General features: G+C 37.2%; 1 protein-coding gene across 4 annotated transcripts in view; it reads left to right on the top strand.

Moving 5' to 3' along the window:
* gpr155a (G protein-coupled receptor 155a) overlaps nt 1-18,526 on the top strand; it is a 51,955-nt gene that overhangs the window by 24,006 nt on the left and 9,423 nt on the right. For all 4 annotated transcript variants that reach the window (XM_039757663.1, XM_039757664.1, XM_039757666.1 and 1 more), the window contains exons 7-14: nt 1,573-1,657; nt 2,979-3,069; nt 8,709-8,925; nt 10,347-10,454; nt 12,016-12,146; nt 15,420-15,515; nt 15,622-15,686; nt 17,206-17,343. In XM_039757663.1, coding sequence (XP_039613597.1) covers nt 1,573-1,657; nt 2,979-3,069; nt 8,709-8,925; nt 10,347-10,454; nt 12,016-12,146; nt 15,420-15,515; nt 15,622-15,686; nt 17,206-17,343 — 931 coding nt within the window. The remainder of the gene's footprint in view (nt 1-1,572; nt 1,658-2,978; nt 3,070-8,708; nt 8,926-10,346; nt 10,455-12,015; nt 12,147-15,419; nt 15,516-15,621; nt 15,687-17,205; nt 17,344-18,526) is intronic.

Below are 18,526 nucleotides of genomic sequence, written 5' to 3'. Positions count from 1 at the left end.
TGTGAGCAATTCTTTTGAGTTGCTCTTATGTTTGTTAAAACATGAAGGAACTGGTCTATGAAAAGAAAAGCAAGATGAACATATAATTCAGTCAAATCTGCTCTTTGCCTGACTGCTGCTTGTAGGACAGACCCATAAAAAGAAGATGTTTAATTACTATGACTGTATGTCCGGCTGCCTGTTTCTCTTTCTCTCTGCACTTGAAATGACTGTGTACAGTGGCACCTTAAAAATGTCATTGATAGGGGCTACGGGCTTGGGACACGTGCAGGTTTCAAGAGGCTAGGTGTAGAGTTGAAAACCAGATGAGGGATTTGGCCTTGACCACCTCTTTTACTCCTACATTTTGGTGTAGCAGCCAAGATACTGCCGGAGGGTCCATCCATGAATAAACTATACATCGGGGTGCCCAAGACGTCGATCGCGATCAACTGGTAGATCACAAAGGTAGTGCAGGTAGATTGCGTTGCGTTCAAAAAAAAATTTTTTAATGTTAGTCTATCATATATCCTCCCTATGGCATTTGCCACTTGATTGACATACAGGGCAGCCAGTCTGAGATCTCTTTTCTTCTAACACACTGGTCATCCCGCACACACAATCAAACACGTGAGCTACTGCAAAACTCTGGCTGTGATCTAGTTAGCCTTCCAATTTATATCGACTAAAGAAGAGATTTTAAAAAAAATAAATTGTTTGGGAAGGTATGGGCTGGATGTGGAATTGGAAGAGGATATTTTTTCTCACAATGTCACAATCGAAGTGCATTTGTCTGATCTGTCAATCTATCATTGCTATTCCAAAGAAGGAAAATGTGGAAAGGCACTTTCGAACTGTTCACAAAAACTACGAAACTGACTTTCTTCCGAAAAGTTATTTGAAAAAGAGAAAGGAGAGGGAACTAAAATCGCAGTTAATTGGACAGCCGTCACTTTTCACTCAGCTGAATTCAAAAGCAAAGACAAACACACCGAAGCATCGTTCCGGGTGAGTCACTCGATCATTAAGCATAAGAAGTCATTCCAAGAGCTACCTCCTTGACTGCATTATTCGGCTCTACTTATTTATGCGAGTCAGCCTTTTCCCACATGAAGATTATCAAATCCAAATATTGTAGTGACCATCTTCAGTAGTTTTCAATGAACCTATTCAGCTGCACTTTACTACAAATACAGTGCATGTGACAAACATGTAGGCTTTCCAGCTTTCTGCTTTGTAAAGTTCTAAATGCAGATTAATGGTCTTGTTCTTGTATAGATTAATATTTCAAATGTGTTTACCTGCAAACATTTTTTCTATTCTGAAACATGCTTGAAAATTGCTGTTAGTAAAGTGTTTTAGCTTACCTTAATATGGAGAAATGTCATACTATGAAAGGTTCTTCGAACTTTACAGCAGTCCTGTATGAGTTCACTTATTTCTTCACTTAAACCAATAAAAATAGATACATTTTACACAACATTTGTTTTAGTGCTTTCCTGGCTATTTTATTTTTGTTTTGTCTGAATGCTTACCTCATTTTATCTTACTTCTCATTTGAACTTGAACTACCATCAATTTTTGTCTCTTTAGGGCTAATAGCTCTTTCTTTGCTGCTGTTAAGGAAGGATGATGAGCCGAAGATACGCATGGCAGCTTTCATAATTGCAGGATGGGGGTTAGTATGATTATTATTTTTGATAATATTTCACATTAATGTACTGTATATGTTATGATTTCTGCTTTTTATAGAAAAGCAGGATGGCATAGTGGCAGATGCACTGCACTATAAACCATAAAATCGTCCATTCTGTCCCCTTCACTGACTCACACTATGCCTTTGAGCAAGTAACTTAGCATGCCTAAAAATGTATAGTTGTGCACTTTTTTTTTTTAAGTACATTTGGATAGTGTTTAGTATATATTAGCATTTTATATAATGAAGAGAGAGAACTTTTCGTTCCCAGGGGAATTTTGGCTTTTTACAGGAGCTCTTTAAATAAATACATACATAAATAGGTAAATAAGTAAGTAAGTAAGTAAATAAAAAATAAATACATACGCTTTGGTCTGAACACACCAGAATGACTAAAACAAAAAAAAATTAAAAAGAAAGAAAACTCCTGACTTGGCTGTCTCAGCCACGGTGAGGCATTATGCAGGCGTATTGCTGTTGGTATAAAGGATCACCCATACTTTTTCTTGATACACTTCTGCTGAATAATTAATTGGCTGAAAGCCCCCAGTGTTAGCGTATCAGAAAGAAGATATGCAGCACCATTCATAATGGCACTCAGTTTTGTTTTAACTCTCTCCTTTGCCACTACCTCCTGGAGACCCAGTGTGTGTCCTATAACTGAGCTTGCCCTTTCCATTTCCAGAAATAGTTTTGGTAAGATCAGCCACCTAGTCTCCAGCAGCTATTACTACAAGCAGTTGCACGTCAGTCCTTTTTTCAAATATTGAATCTAAAACATACTGTTAATTTTCTCTTGCACTTACAAAATATTCTAAACCCACTCACCTTATAAAATAATTTTTTCATTAGCAATATACTGCAGTGACTTTTTGAGTATGAAAACTTTTTTGACTAAAAGCCAACCAACTCTGTCTGACAGCTGTGTGCAGCCATCCAAAGGGTGTGCAAAGCCAATGGCAATTATTTTATTCACATAATCTTGTCAATATTATGCTGGAGGTATACTTCTTAAGTCTTGCCTTTAAATGCAGATTAATTAGTTTTGTTACTTAAAATCTGGAGCATTTGCTCTTTATCATGATAAATTATGACTTTTATACCTTGTATATACACAGGTTGTTTCACAGTTGAAGACTAATTTAACTTTGTGTGCCTATGAAGTTAGCAAAAAATGTAGCATTTTTCAATTTTTCTGTCTTTTTTTTTTTTTTTTTCTACATTTTTAAATAACATGCTGTCTTAGAATGATTTTAGTCAAATAATTTTAAGAGAAAATGAAATGAATAATCCTATTTTATAGAATCCCAGCCTTCATCGTGGGCATGCTTCTAATTGCGGGACATAAAAATGAAGAGACACTGGATTCTGCTTTTTTTTATGGAAAACCTCAGGTAGGATAAGACACATTTTTGACACGCTACAAAAAAATGACATACACAACCAAAATTAAAACTTTACAAAGTGGGTGAACAGTACTGCTCCAAAGCATATTAAGTAACCATTAATTTTCAGTGCTTTACACAAACAATGTTCAAAACAGTCTCGTGTGTGAACTCCGGTGTTTAATAAAAATACCTTGAATAACAATCCTTGTAATGCATTGTTTCATTATTTTTTAAATAAAACCGGTTTATTCTAACATGTTTCCTGAATGCGAAATAAGAGATTCCTTTAGTTCAATATGTTATGTTATATTCTTTAGTATCTGGTTAATAATCTGGTCATCTGGTCTCTCATATTTACTTTGAAGAGTTTTTGCATTTTTTTTTTCCTCTTTGAAAATTGATTGTCTTGTTCCAGATTGGAAATTTTTCATAATCTGATGGCTTCAGGCATTGAAGTAACATAATTTTATTTAGACTTGGCTATTCCACAACACTGTAATTATTTGGCAATTTGTTTTTGTAATATTTAGGATGACTGTGATGCTGGAATTTTCTTTTTGAGATCATTTTAGGTTTAGGTGTATGAACAGAGAGCCAGAAGTTCTCCTTTAGGTTTTTTCATTATTTACTTTTTCATGTTATAAACACTCGTAACATGGTAATTTTTAATTTTGGGGATAGTGTATTTAAAGCTCTTTTCCAATATTTTGCATAATGTTGGAAAATGAGGAAGGGGGGATGGATAATAAGGTGTGGTTCAGAGGGTGTTGGTCATAAAGTCTTATTTAATACGTGGATGCTCTTCTTTAGCCTGCATATGCTGTTCATGTCCAAGTGTCTGTTGATGGTGAACTAATTTGATAGTGTGGCTCTAACTCAGTTCACACCTAAATTTTGGATATGCTATGTCGATGACATATTCCTCATATTAAAAAGTGACCAGCTGAATGAATTCCACAGCCACATTAACTCAGTGTTCTCTGCAATCCAGTTAACTATGGAAAGAGAAATGAAGCAACACAATAATTTCCCCGACATCTCCATTGAAAGAGTGCAACACCAGTTTGATTACGAGTGTTTATCACAAGGAATGTTATGCAGACAAAATATTACATTTTTCTAGCAATCACCCCTTATCACATACATGGAGTTGCATTAAGACATTGTTCAGAAGGATTTACACCCATTGTAATATAAAGGAAATGGAAAAGAATGAATGAGGCTATCTTTTCCATCTTTTCACATCATTTAGCTATGAAGTAATGCTTACATAGGAGATGCCAGAGACTGACCTCCGCGAACAGTTGTCTCCAACCTGAACCCCCTTTCCATCTGGCACAGCCTTCTTTATCACCATGGTGCATCAGAGAGTACAGTGCGCATCCTTTACAGATCTGGCATCAAAATAGCGCATAAACCTATGGTCAATCCTTTTTGATATCAAAAGCAGGAAATTGGAAGCATAGAGAAGGAACGCAGTATACAGTATACTATACAGTGCATGCCCACTTGTATACGTGGGTCAAACATCTAAAACACTCGGAACACATATACAGACCATCACAATACGGTCGGGCAGAAGGACCCACAATCTCTGATATATGCACATAACAGTTCAGCTGGACACATGATTAACTTGGACATAGTGTGATTAAAATTCAAAGCTAATACTACAAGTGACAGAGAGCTGGCTGACTGGTGGCTGTCGTAAAAAAAAAAACAAAAAAAAACACCATCAAAAGACACTTGGACATGAACCCAGCATATGCAGGCTTAAAAAGAAGAACTTCCACATATATTAAATAGGATTTTATGACCAACACCCTATTAATCCACCCCTCTCCTTAAACTCACTTAATCCCCCTTTACTCATTTGCTATATATTGCTTTTGATTCCTGTATGTCTAATCATTTTCCTCTGATGATCCCTGGTAGGAGTTGAAAACTTAACAGATTTCTAGGTACATGTGTGTATGTGTATGTATATATGTATGCGTGTATATGTGTGTGTGTATATATATATATATATATATATATATATATATATATATATATATATATATATATATATATATATAAAAATATTTTTATATATATATATACACACTCACCTAAAGGATTATTAGGAACACCTGTTCAATTTCTCATTAATGCAATTATCTAATCAACCAATCACATGGCAGTTGCCTCAATGCATTTAGGGGTGTGGTCCTGGTCAAGACAATCTCCTGAACTCCAAACTGAATGTCAGAATGGGAAAGAAAGGTGATTTAAGCAATTTTGAGCGTGGCATGGTTGTTGGTGCCAGACAGGCCGGTGTGAGTATTTCACAATCTGCTCAGTTACTGGGATTTTCACGCACAACCATTTCTAGGGTTTACAAAGAATGGTGTGAAAAGGGAAAAACATCCAGTATGCGGCAGTCCTGTGGGCGAAAATGCCTTGTTGATGCTAGAGGTCAGAGGAGAATGGGCCGACTGATTCAAGCTGATAGAAGAGCAACTTTGACTGAAATAACCACTCGTTACAACCGAGGTATGCAGCAAAGCATTTGTGAAGCCACAACACGCACAACCTTGAGGCGGATGGGCTACAACAGCAGAAGACCCCATCGGGTACCACTCATCTCCACTACAAATAGGAAAAAGAGGCTACAATTTGCACGAGCTCACCAAAATTGGACAGTTGAAGACTGGAAAAATGTTGCGTGGTCTGATGAGTCTCGATTTCTGTTGAGACATTCAAATGGTAGAGTCAGAATTTGGCGTAAACAGAATGAGAACATGGATCCATCATGCCTTGTTACCACTGTGCAGGCTGGTGGTGGTGGTGTAATGGTGTGGGGGATGTTTTCTTGGCACACTTTAGGCCCCTTAGTGCCAATTGGGCATTGTTTAAATGCCACGGGCTACCTGAGCATTGTTTCTGACCATGTCCATTCCTTCATGACCACCATGTACCCATCCTCTGATGGCTACTTCCAGCAGGATAATGCACCATGTCACAAAGCTCGAATCATTTCAAATTGGTTTCTTGAACATGACAATGAGTTCACTGTACTAAAATGGCCCCCACAGTCACCAGATCTCAACCCAGTAGAGCGTCCTTGGGATGTGGTGGAACGGGAGCTTCGTGTCCTGAATGTGCATCCCACAAATCTCCATCAACTGCAAGATGCTATCCTATCGATATGGGCCAACATTTCTAAAGAATGCTTTCAGCACCTTGTTGAATCAATGCCATGTAGAATTAAGGCAGTTCTGAAGGCGAAAGGGGGTCAAACACTGTATTAGTATGGTGTTCCTAATAATCCTTTAGGTGAGTGTATATGTGTGCATATACATATACATTGCCATACTTGTCAAAGTTTATTCACGAAGCCAGTCCAGGATAAGAAGAATACATTTATTGACATGTATATGGATCTACTCAGTGACTGACTTACAGATGCTGGTTACACTTCTTACATGTACTTGTCAGTTGCAGAAGTGCGTGATTAGTTTCACATCTTGTGTCCTTGGTAATTACTGATAAGCAGAACACTTGGAGTCAGGATTCTTCTACACAAGATTATACATTATCAATCTCTTATCAATGCTTGTCCTTGAAGAGAAGTAGCAGTGGGACTGGGTCACAGATCAAGAGGCTTTAATTTAAAATGCTTTCTAAGAGTACTAATGGCAAAAGCTAACATTTAACAAGAGTAGAAGTCATTCAATATAATCAATATGTGAAAATCATATTAATTAGTAAAAAAATCAACTCTTACAGTATATATTGTGTGTATGTATGTATTTTTTTATATACATAATATATATAGTGTATATTTTGTATGTAGTATGTATACAACAACAACATTTATTTATATAGCACATTTTCATATAAAAAAATGTAGCTCAAAGTGCTTTACAAAATGAAGAATAGAAAAAAAGAAGACACAATAAAAAATAAAAATAAGTCAACATTAATTAACATAGAATAAGTAAGGTCCGATGGCCAGGGTGGACAGAAAAACAAAAAACTCCAGACGGCTGGAGAAAAAAAATAAAATCTGCAGGGATTCCAGACCAAGAGACCGCCCAGTCCCCTCTGTATAGTATATTTATGTGTATATATGTATATAAAGACACCACTTTGTGTCTTTTCAGTATATTATCTTTTCTATCTATTTAAAAATTATTTTGGAAGGGATGACATCTCTACCCTTTTTGAGTAGAACAATTTTTTTTGCTTAAAATAAAGTCAGTTCATAAATTCATTATTCTCTATTATTGCATATTCATTACGTAACAGTTTTTATATAAGAAGTATCTCTCTTATACAGATAAAACAGTTGTTTCATCCGTTTCTGAATTAATTTTTGCTTTTGCTGGGATGGTATTTTCCTTTAACATCTTTGGAGTATTTTAATTAATTTTGTTTTGCATTGCTCCAAAATCCTCTGCATGCCAGGCTTTTTCTCTCAGTTCTGTAATCTTTTCAGATTTTGCGTACACTGGGTAGGCAGTGTAGCATAGTGGTTAAGACTTTGGACTAAGGTATTAGACAAAAATAACAGTAGTAGTAATAATAATAATGCACTATAGATCTCAGACCTAGTCTAGAGACAGTATCTTGGGCCATACAAACTCTATGCACACTCCCTTCCTTTTGGCCTATTTCTATCACAGATTGTCACTTTTTCAGTTCCACTTTGAAGTTCTGCTTCTTTCTCTTGCACTTCTTTCTGATTTTTTTTAACACTTTCTTCCTCTTTATCATGTTTACTGTATTGTTTCATTCACATTTTGCTTTATTTACATTTCTAGTTTTAACTCTGATTTTGTTTACCTCTTGCACCTATAGAACCTATTTATCTGCTGTTGTCTGATTCTTGTCTGTTGCTAAACTGCTGCATTAGTTGACTAAATATCAGTGGGCCTGTCACTCTGCAGCATTCTACGGCACACAACTTTACTTCCTGTGAGCCTTGATGTCCATACGACTAGAAAACCTGTCATTAAACAAGATGCCAAGGAGCACTACATTATAAACATTATATTTAGGCTTCTGGAAAAGTGTTGAGGGTTTATTTCTAGGTTTTTACATATATTATTTTATACAATATTTATGTATTTACACAGCTAACAATTTGTATTACTTTTTTGTATCTGTTTGATTAATCCAGTTTCTGCAATTGGGTACTTTACATTTAGGAGTTGTTTTTAATGATACAAGCACTAGATTCCTGGAAATCACATGGTTTAGTAGAATAAGGTCACATGTTGTTCTTTCATTTCTGTTCATAATATGTATTAGTTATACTTCCCGAGAACCAATGATGTGTTGAAGAATAGACATTGCTAAGATAAAAAGTAACATTATTCTCTACATATAATGTAAACTGGTGTGAATACCTTCCTTATTAGTGGATCTACTTGGTGACGTGTATAATAAATGGGCATCAGGCCAGTTGATTCCAGTTTTTTGATGATTCCTGCTTATATTCACCTCCAGTGGTGTACAAGTTCAGATGGGCAGTTTTTTTGATTACTCTAACTTTCTTGCAGAGTCAGTAATGGAATAATGAGTTTAATGAAAATCACCATTTAATGTATACAAAAAATTTAAAGAGCATGATCACATTTTTCTTTCTCCCTCTACAGATTATGAGTACAGCAGTTGTTCTTTTATGCAGTATAGTTGTGGCTGGCGTATCTCTAATGTTCCTGAGTCGCAGCTACCAGGATTCAGATTACCAAGTGCTTGATCAAACATCTTTACCTGGAACAAGTGAAGACCTAAGACCCCTGGACAATCAAGAATCTCCTCAAGTCAGAGGAACTGTGTCATCACCACAGCTTGAAGCAAGTATTCAAGAAGGTATGAATTATCTTTTGATGATTGTACAACTTTGAGAACAAATCAGGAGTTTACCAGACATTATTAAGACATAATAATGACATTTAAGAGTAGAAGATGCTTCCAGTGCACAAAGTACTCCAGGTGAGCCCTCACAAATGCATTCTAAAGCTTACGTTTTATGTAACACACATATAAAAAGCTCTGTTTGTATTAAAACACACTGTGATTTAATTGCATTTTCCAAATGGACCATCTCAACTATATCCATGTGTTTTTTCTCTTTTCCACTTTATAAAAAAAACAAAAAACTGTTTCCAAATTACTCATATTTCACATTTTGTGTTGCAACTTTCTAAGGTGTTTGTTTTTTCTTGTTCCGCCCCCACCCCTAAGACTTTTACTTAACAGATCTGAATCATGCTTATTTTACAGGCTCCTGCTTTTCAGAGTTTACTGTCCATTAGCATACATTAGTGTAAATAATGAACTCCTTGTTGACACTCACACCGACTCTGGTAATTGAAATTGCTTACATTAAAGAAGTGTAATAGCAGTGAATGTTTATCTACAGTATTTGTATTCTTTGGTTTCACTTGTTATAGCATTTATTACCTGCCTTGTTAAGTTTAACACCAGAAATTATTACTGTTTACAGCCTCCGTGCAGACCTGCAAAGGCAAAACATGGCGCTCCTGATATCTGTGCAAAAGGATGAAGGTCCAAGTCTTTAGAGTCCTGGGGCTTCCTGTCTTGCTCTATTGTTGTGAGACATGGACGCTATCCAGTGACCTGAGATGAAGACTGGACTCCTTTTGGTACTGTGTCTCTCCAGAAAATCCTTGGGTACCACTGGTTTGACTTTGTGTTGCTCATGGAGTCCCAAATGAAGCACATTACCTGCATTGTGAGGGAGCGTCAGTTAAAATACTACGGCCATGTGGCGTGTTTCCCCAAGGGTGATCCGGCTTATAAGATCCTTATTGGCGAGGACCCGAGTGGCTCGACCAGACCAAGGGGTCACCCACATAACACCTGCCTGCGGCAGATAGAGGGTCATTTACGGAGGGTGAGACTGGACTGCAAGTCTGCCTGGGGGGTTGCCAACTGGGATCCCGAGTTGTTTCATCATGTAGTGGGTGCGGCAAACACACTGTACCAGTGCATGCTTCCCAACCTGGCTTAACTTGATTAAGTTTTAATCAAAAACCTAAAGTGCAGTCTTTCAAATGTGAACTGTCATGTGGAAATTGCTGAAATACAGTGAAGTGCATCTGATCAGTCAAGCCAAGTTGAAGGGGGGAAAAAAAACCCTGAGTTGGGTTTGAGGATATGAACAATGATTTCATGTTTTTTTTTTTTTTAAATCCTTGTGTGCAAATAATAATAAAGTTCCGTATTATTTAAAAAATAAACACATTTTCTCTGTTCTCTTCTTATAGACAGTTGCCCCTGTGGATTGTCAAATGGTAAAACGTGCTGTTCTTCTGCACCTGTGCCTGATATGATTGCCTGTCGTAGCAGAAGTGATGCTCCAAATGGTCAAGCAGGTATGATTTCAAGTTGAACTAAAGTAAATTAGATATCATACCTACTGGTTTTCCTTTTTTTCCAGCTGTCAGAGACTAGAAATTTAGTTTTCTAATGATTACTACTAAACCATATTTAAAGAGTGAGCATTTACATTGACATAGCATGCTGAATAGCATGGAATAGGATGTTAGGTGAGTGTACATACAGTACATATATTTTTCAGCCTGCTTAAATCACTTCATAGTCATAGGGGTACTGGAGTCTATCCTAGTAGAATTGGGTGTAAGGTAAAAACACCTTGGATCAGGCAACAATCCATCTTGGGGGCCCACGTACTTGCACATCTGAACACACTGTTACCAGGGCCAATGCTGAAGAAACTCGCAGTACACAGAGTAAAGCCCTGGAGAGACGTGGAGAGAGTGCACACACAGACGATGAGCAGGCTTGGGTTATGATTGGAACCAGTGTTGGGGTGTAACATGTTTAAAAGTAATGTGTTGCGTAGTCAGATTACTTTTTAAAGTAACGCAGTACTTATTTTATTGAAGTAAAAATGCCCACATTCTTCCCAACACTCTAAAAAAAAAAAAAAAAATTACGTCATGGACACGTGTGAAGAAAGAGGGTTAAGCACATGAGTCAAATGAAAAGAACTGAACAGAAGTTAGAGGTGTACATTTAATACTGCATGTGATGAGGGGTGTATTTAATCTGTTCAGTTTAGGGTCACATGGAGCCAGTGATTATCATAGCACCCACGAGGTCTAAGGCAAGATGTATGCATGGCAGAAGGTACACTGTTCCTTTGCAGAAGATCAAACGCTCAGCCAATCAGAAATGATTGTGCTGTGTGCAGTCCAGTAACAGAGGCCTATAAATAAAATGGCAGTTTAATTTTCATTCAGCCGTTTTCTATAAATATGTTGAAACTGCATGATCTGGTGGCACAGTGGCCAGTGATCATACAGAGAATCTTTAGGAGCTGGCTTCGAGAATGGTAAAAGTGAATGGATGTTATTTACTTCACAGCACACGAAGGACTGTTTATAAAACACAAGAAAATTACCAAATTTGACCACATTTTTGGTCAGTTTCATGAAGGTTCATATATGGGTTTAGAATTTAGTAAGAAATGCTGGCAAGTGTTTTGTTTCAAACAAAAGAAGAAAAAGTAACAGAAAAGAAATACAGTTTGTAATGTATTACATTTTATAATAATTAAGTATAACATTTTTAGTGACTTTTTGCAGTTAATGATTGTTGAGTTTTTACTCACATTTTATGAATATTTTGTCCATTTATGTGTAATTCTGTATATAATGTGCATCTTTGTTTAGATGTTTGTTTGAACATCAGTTATTTAAACATTGCATAATCATGAGAATACTGTTTTTAAACTAGTATATATTTCAAGATTTAATAGTAATGTTTCTTAAGATATAGTAAAATATATGTATTTTTTCCTGTTTGATGTATCACTTTAGCAAAACCATAGTCCCTGCACAGTCCCTGCTCTTCACCATCTTTTGCTACTACCAGTCTTCACTGTCTTTTTTTTTTTTTTTTGATGAACAGGTCAATGTGTGAGACACTGTGAGTCACAGAGCTGTTTGCTGGTGTTAGAAGAGCAGAAATTGCATAACACCGATAGACAGCTGGCCAGACATGTTCTCCTCTGTCTTTTACTTATTGTTGGACTTTTTGCAGTAAGTGAGGAATTTCTGAAATACAATCAAATGTTATACAGTGAATATATTGCAGAGAGAGATACTTTTCTTGACATATCCCTGAAGAGTTACTTTCATGTCCATTTTACAAAGTTACTCGGTCTGTTTTAACAACCAGACACAGTCCTGGAAAGCAACATATATAAGAATTAGAGATGTTTGGCAACACAGAAGCATGTCATTGGACTGCAGTTGTCCATCCATAAGCCCTCATATGTTGTTTCATGTTCAGTGGTGGTAATGCTTTGTGTTTGAGGAAAAAAACAAAAAACCTCACGGTTATGTCCTGATCCACTAATTGGTACAACCAAAAGACACACCCTCATCGGTATTTGTAACTAGTAGCTCACCTTTGCTGCAGACTGGAGGAACTATAGTGTATGCTTAAGGATTAATGATTACAGTTCACACAATTAGATCATTAAACTCTAGACAGGAGTTGCTTTCAAAAAGTGCCAAACTTCTTGTTCGTTTAAATTTTTTTTTTTACTAATTTTAAACACACAAGCAAATTTGTGTCAAAACAGTTGAAGACAATGGCATTTTTGAGTCAACATCTAGAGCCAAACTGAATTAAAACATTGTAGAAAGGACTAAACACCTGTAAGTGCCAGTGATTTAAAGTAATTCTACTTACAAGAGTGGGCCATAACTTTACACATTACTGTGATGAACTGGGAAATCACTACAGGAAAGGTGTTATTGTAGTTATTTCTGCTAAAGATGACCTAACCAGCTGCTTGTGCCCATGAGACATTTTATTTTTTCAAAGCTGATGGGATATTTAATAACTTAATTTGATAAATATTTGACATTTGGATTATTCATTCACTTAGGATCCCCTTTGTGCATCCATCCATCCATTATCCAACCCGCTATATCCTAACTACGGGGTCACGGGGGGGTCTGCTGGAGCCAATCCCAGCCAACACAGGGCACATGGCAGGAAACAAACCCTGGGCAGGGCGCAGACACACACACCCACACACCAAGCACACACTAGGGACAATTTAGAATTGCCAATGCACCTAACCTGTATGTCTTGGACTGTGGGAGGAAACCCATGCAGGCATGGGGAGAGCATGCAATCTCCACCACCGTGCCGCCCCCCTTTGCGCATCTTTTTGAAAATTTTCAATGTGAAAAATTTGCCATAATGAAGAAGATAGGTGGACAGTTCAGGATTGCCAGACTCCAGTGCCTAGCTACAAGGCAGGTAACCAGCCCCAGACACAGCACACATGCAACAGCACTAACGCATACTAGGCCAATTTAGAAATGTCGGTAATGTGGTATAGTGGGTCCACAGATTGGACAGTAGAGGCCAATTTTAAATAAATAATCATGCCCCAAGATGGTGTAGGCTTTAATCGGGTGCAGCTGTGCGAGAGTGTGTTTCACTCCGTGGTTAATTGGGGAACTGGCTGACTGCACTGCATAACACGTGCTGAGGTGGTTGGCTCAGTCCAGACACCTCAATGGATAAAAAAGACATTTCAGCCCAATGCAACAGTGGCCAAAAAAAGCAAGTCTCAGTTTCTACTGTTAAACCTGCAGCACAGTCTCTTAACAGGGTGAGTGGCGGCAGAAAAAGCATTCGTTAAAGGACAAAACAGAACCTTGAAATACCGGCTGTGGACTACTGCAGACTGTGCCTCTGCCATGTGCAAAAACCCTGATTCACAAAAGAGTGGGTACAATATTGGTTATTGTCTGAAGTTTAGCAAAAGGTGGTATTAGAAAAATAAATGAAAATATGGTCTTTCTGTCCTATTTGGAGCCCATTTTGTCTAAAATAAATTTTATACTCAACAATAGGAATGTCATATCTGTTAGGTTTGGTGTTAGTAATAATTTTATGGTTTAGCAATGACTTATCTCTTCAAGTCCTAAGGGATTTTTCTTCTTTCAAATAAATACGAATACTACTTTGTATCATGGACTTCCACAGGAAAACATAAGGGTTGTCAGCTGAGGGCCTTGCGGCAAGGAGATAAACATATAGCAAAGTTTGCAACTGATTTTCTCAAGATGAAGGGACAGAGTGGTTTTTTTTTTTTTACTTCAAAGTCCCTTCCTAAATCCCACAAAAATTTTGTATAAGGACTGAGCAGTTTATGTCAAATACAAAAAAAAAAAATCCTCATGTTTTGGTGGTGAAATTGATTAACACGTAGCAAAAGGCCAGAGTTTCTACACTGTGATATGAGTGATATCTTAGTATCAAAATTTGGTTGCATTTGGTCATATTTATGCAATATAAGGTTTTTACCCCCTGCTCACTTCGCTCATCAACCCCCTGTCCTGCGCTACGCGCCAGCCACTTTGCATCTCTGCCACTCGCTTTTGTGGACTTCACTTTCACCAAACAACAAATCTTTTAATTCTCGCAGATACGCCTCTTCATTGGGAGTAAACACTACTTTTCCCTGATGCCTACATGAATTAGACGATCTACAAGTCTCCAACTTAAAGTTTTTAAATCCAAACATTACATTCGATCTCTTTTTGCTGTTCCATTATTTCACCGAGTAATAATATTCATTTGTTTGCGGTAATGCGATCTTTACTATAATTTTTTTGAGACTTTCGAATTTTAGTACTTTCATTATCTCAAACCTGTTCTGCATGTGTATTGCGCCACTGTTTTTGAACCTCTTTACTACGTTCTACTTTGTCATCTACTCTTTGTCTTTTATTTCCAGCCTCGGTTGTGGTTAAGTCTCTTGGCACAAAGTCTCTTCTTGGAGGACTTGAAAGTATCTCTCTGAAAAAGTCACGTCTCGTCCTAGGATTTTTTTTATACAGTAGAGAAATGTCAAATTCAGCCATTTTGTCTTTCAGGGAAGTGTAGCCATAATATCCTAATGTCAGTTTACGGAAAATGTGCCATGCCTGTTTTATTAGCCTGTGACTTGGTTTGCCAGCCTTTGTACGTCTGGTATAATGCACAGGAAAATTTAGTCCGTACAAGAACTAGGTTGAGGGAACCACATTGGATTTGAAGGAGCAGTGCCATCTGATTTATAAGGAACAATTTCATTAATGTAATTTAATTGATCCAAAACATGGCATTTCAGTTTTATACATTCCTATGCCATTGAAATTGCTCTGGAAGATTGTAACACAATAATCCAAACTAAATATTTAACATGACATTTTAAATGACATTGTATTATTTATTAATAGTCACAAAAGCTAGTATTATAGTCGCACTGGATTAATTTATATATCATACTTTTTCCCCTTTAGAACCTCTCTAGTTGTTTGTGGTGGCTGTTTAATCAGGAACCGGGACAACTTTATGTAGAGCTGCAGTTCTTCTGTGCCATTTTTAATTATGGCCAGGTATTTGCATCGTTTTTAATGAAATTTTACCCAGTATGATGTTTCTGTTCTGTGGTGTGTTAATGTTTATTAGCTAATCAATTGTCCATTATTATCTACCTTTTAGGGCTTTATTACGTTTGGCATTTTTGGATTGGATAAGCATCTGATAATTGTGCCATTCAAAAAAAGGTCAGTGCTGAAATCCTTCCTTTTCATGACAGTTTGTTTTTTGGATAAACTAGAAGAGTAACCGTATACTTGGAATGATTATTTGTTCTTCTAGAGTAATTTGTCATAAAAGTTTGTTTCTCACCAGAGGTATTTAAAGGTACGGAAATCACATTTGTACAGTAATGAATATTCAACATGCATTGGCCATTTAACACTAGAATTACCAGAGGCTACAAGAACTCATAAATCTGGCCCACCTTAAATCCGTTCGCACTTCTCCGTCAGTGTCTTTTGTCCTGTAAACGTGCCGATTAAGACAAGCAGCAAGCAGCCTGTAACTTCTAACTTTTACAAGTATAGTACTATAAATGTACATGGTCTGTTACAGACACAAACCAAATTTATGTGTGTACTGTATAATAATAACAATAAGAGCAGCTCACTACTGAAAACAGTAAATATAGGAGGCAGTGGGGATCGAACCGGGGACTCTAGATTACAAGTCAGCATATCTTACTGCTACGCCACGGAAGCTGTTGGATCGTCCTTGAACCTTTTGTGAAACTGTTTATTTGATCTTTGGACTTCAGGCTTCATACATTCTATAGTTTATGCCTACATTTTGTAACATTTATTACTAAAATATGAAAAAGTTTCTGTTTTAACAATGTATTTACACAGATTACTGTAGAAACGTAACACACATGAAATGCATGTGTTCCAGATAACGATGTATTATTTCCACTCTAAAACTCCAGCAGTTCACTCACTCCCAGATAATCAAACAAGGCATGAGCTGGGAGAACATTGTGAACATTCTGCGACGGTGGGGGATGGAATAGCGGGCTGCTTGTCTTAATCAGGACGTTTACAGGACAAAAGACGGAGACGGAGAAGTGCAAGCGGATTTAAGGTGGGCCGGATTTACGAGTTTTCTTGTAGGCTCTGGTAATTCTAGTGTTAACTTGGTGTATGTGGTGAAAGTGGCAGGCTGTTTCTTGGCTAGTTGAGGACTAATTCATGTTGGTGGTAAGGTAAATACTCACCTGAACTGTTTCAGTTTGTGTTCTTTCTTTTTCACATGTTGTTTTTTAGAGTATATACAGTATATTTTACAATTATAGTGCAACATATATAAGGGTGGGCAAAAGTATATTTGCAGTTATAAGTATGTGAGGCCGGCAATTTGAGCAATGAGATTGTACCTGAGTGCACTGTGCCACTGTGACATTCTTTTGAGTCAATAAAGTTAATAAAGCTATTGCAATAATCATAACCTGCATATCTTTTTTTCCATGTAAACAAATGTAAACCTACTTTTGCCCACCGCTGTATAATAATAAAATTTAATTCCATGCTGATTTTTTTTCATTTCCTTGTTTAGTCTTTTTTTATGTTTTCCATATTAATTCAATGGAAACAAAAGTTTTATACTGCAAAATTGGAAGCTTTCATTGTTGAATTTTTTTTTTGCACTTACTTCAAAAGTGTGGTGCCATTTTTTCTTAACACTCTCCACACTTTTTCTCATTGTAAGGATTGCAGGCCTGTTTATGGGTAAAGAAAAGGTGGATGAGAACGAGTCTGCGGTGTCGGAGGAAATTAGGATGACCTGCAGACAATTTGTCAGGTATCATAAAGACCAGTGTGTCCGGGATATCGTACAGCAGAGAAGGTACGTTACTAATATGTGTGCTGCTATCTGTCCTGACTTAGCTTTTTTTGCAGGCATTTTGCTTTTCATTGTGCAGTTCATTCCAGGAAAGCAACACTCCACTTAAACAACTGACCCAGTCAATCAGTCAGAGAACTCACCAGGGTTTGTATTATGAGATGATCCATGTTTGATGTGTGGACTCGATTTCACATTCTGCTTTGGTGAACATAATTGATTTGTAATAAATGATTGCTATTATATGTTTTTCAGTGGCCAAATTATTAGGTGTAGTAGCTTGCAAATGCAAACTGCTTGCTCCTACACAGTCAAGAGGTTTAGTTTTTACATTTCAATCAGCAAGATGTATGATTTTTGGGACGTTAGCCATGGCATTTTCACACAATGCAGTCTCTAGACTTTAGAAAAAATTGAGTCATAAGAAAAAAAGTCAAGTGAGCAGTAGTGTTGTTAATGACAAGTCAAGAGAGTGGACAGGCCATTTGAAGCAAACAGAAAACCCTCAAATAACTGCTCTTTACATGTGCAGAATGGCATCTCTGAATGCACAGTGTGTTGGATCATAGAGCATATTGGCTATACAACGCAGGAAATCATACCAGAGTTCACCCTTGTCACCTAAGAACAGGAAGATATGGCACATAATCACCAAAACTGAATGATTAAAGATGGGGAAAATTGTAGTCTCATCTGACAAATGTAATGTTTAAGGCTGTGGGGTCAGAATATGGCATGTATGCCATGAATCTATGGATCCATCCTGGTTTGTGTCAGCTGTACAGACTGATGCTGGGAGTTGTAACAGTGTGAGGAATGTTTTCTTGGCACACTAACCCAAATCTAATTAATGCGCTAATCTACAGGTTGAGCATCCCTAATCTGAAATGCCTGGAGCCAGCCATTCTTGCATATTATCCCCTACCTGATTGCATCCCTGGGGAGTTCAGTGAGTGTCCAGCGAATATTTTGAATGGTTCAGAGAGTTTTAAGGGAATGTATAACTTCTCCTGATTTGGATTAAAGTCACCTCCCGTTACAAAAACAGTGTTTTCTAATAGACATGTTATTCTGTCTGCCCTGGTTTTCATCCCTTGAATTATACGTCTTTGTTCTTGTTGGAGTCCCATTTCACACCTTCTGGCTCAAGAAGTCTGCAGAGGGGACTCTGAAGAGATGTCAGTTC

Source organism: Polypterus senegalus, chromosome 6, assembly GCF_016835505.1.
Source record: "Polypterus senegalus isolate Bchr_013 chromosome 6, ASM1683550v1, whole genome shotgun sequence".
NCBI lineage: Eukaryota > Metazoa > Chordata > Cladistia > Polypteriformes > Polypteridae > Polypterus > Polypterus senegalus.
This window is presented reverse-complemented; position numbering and strand designations above follow the sequence as displayed.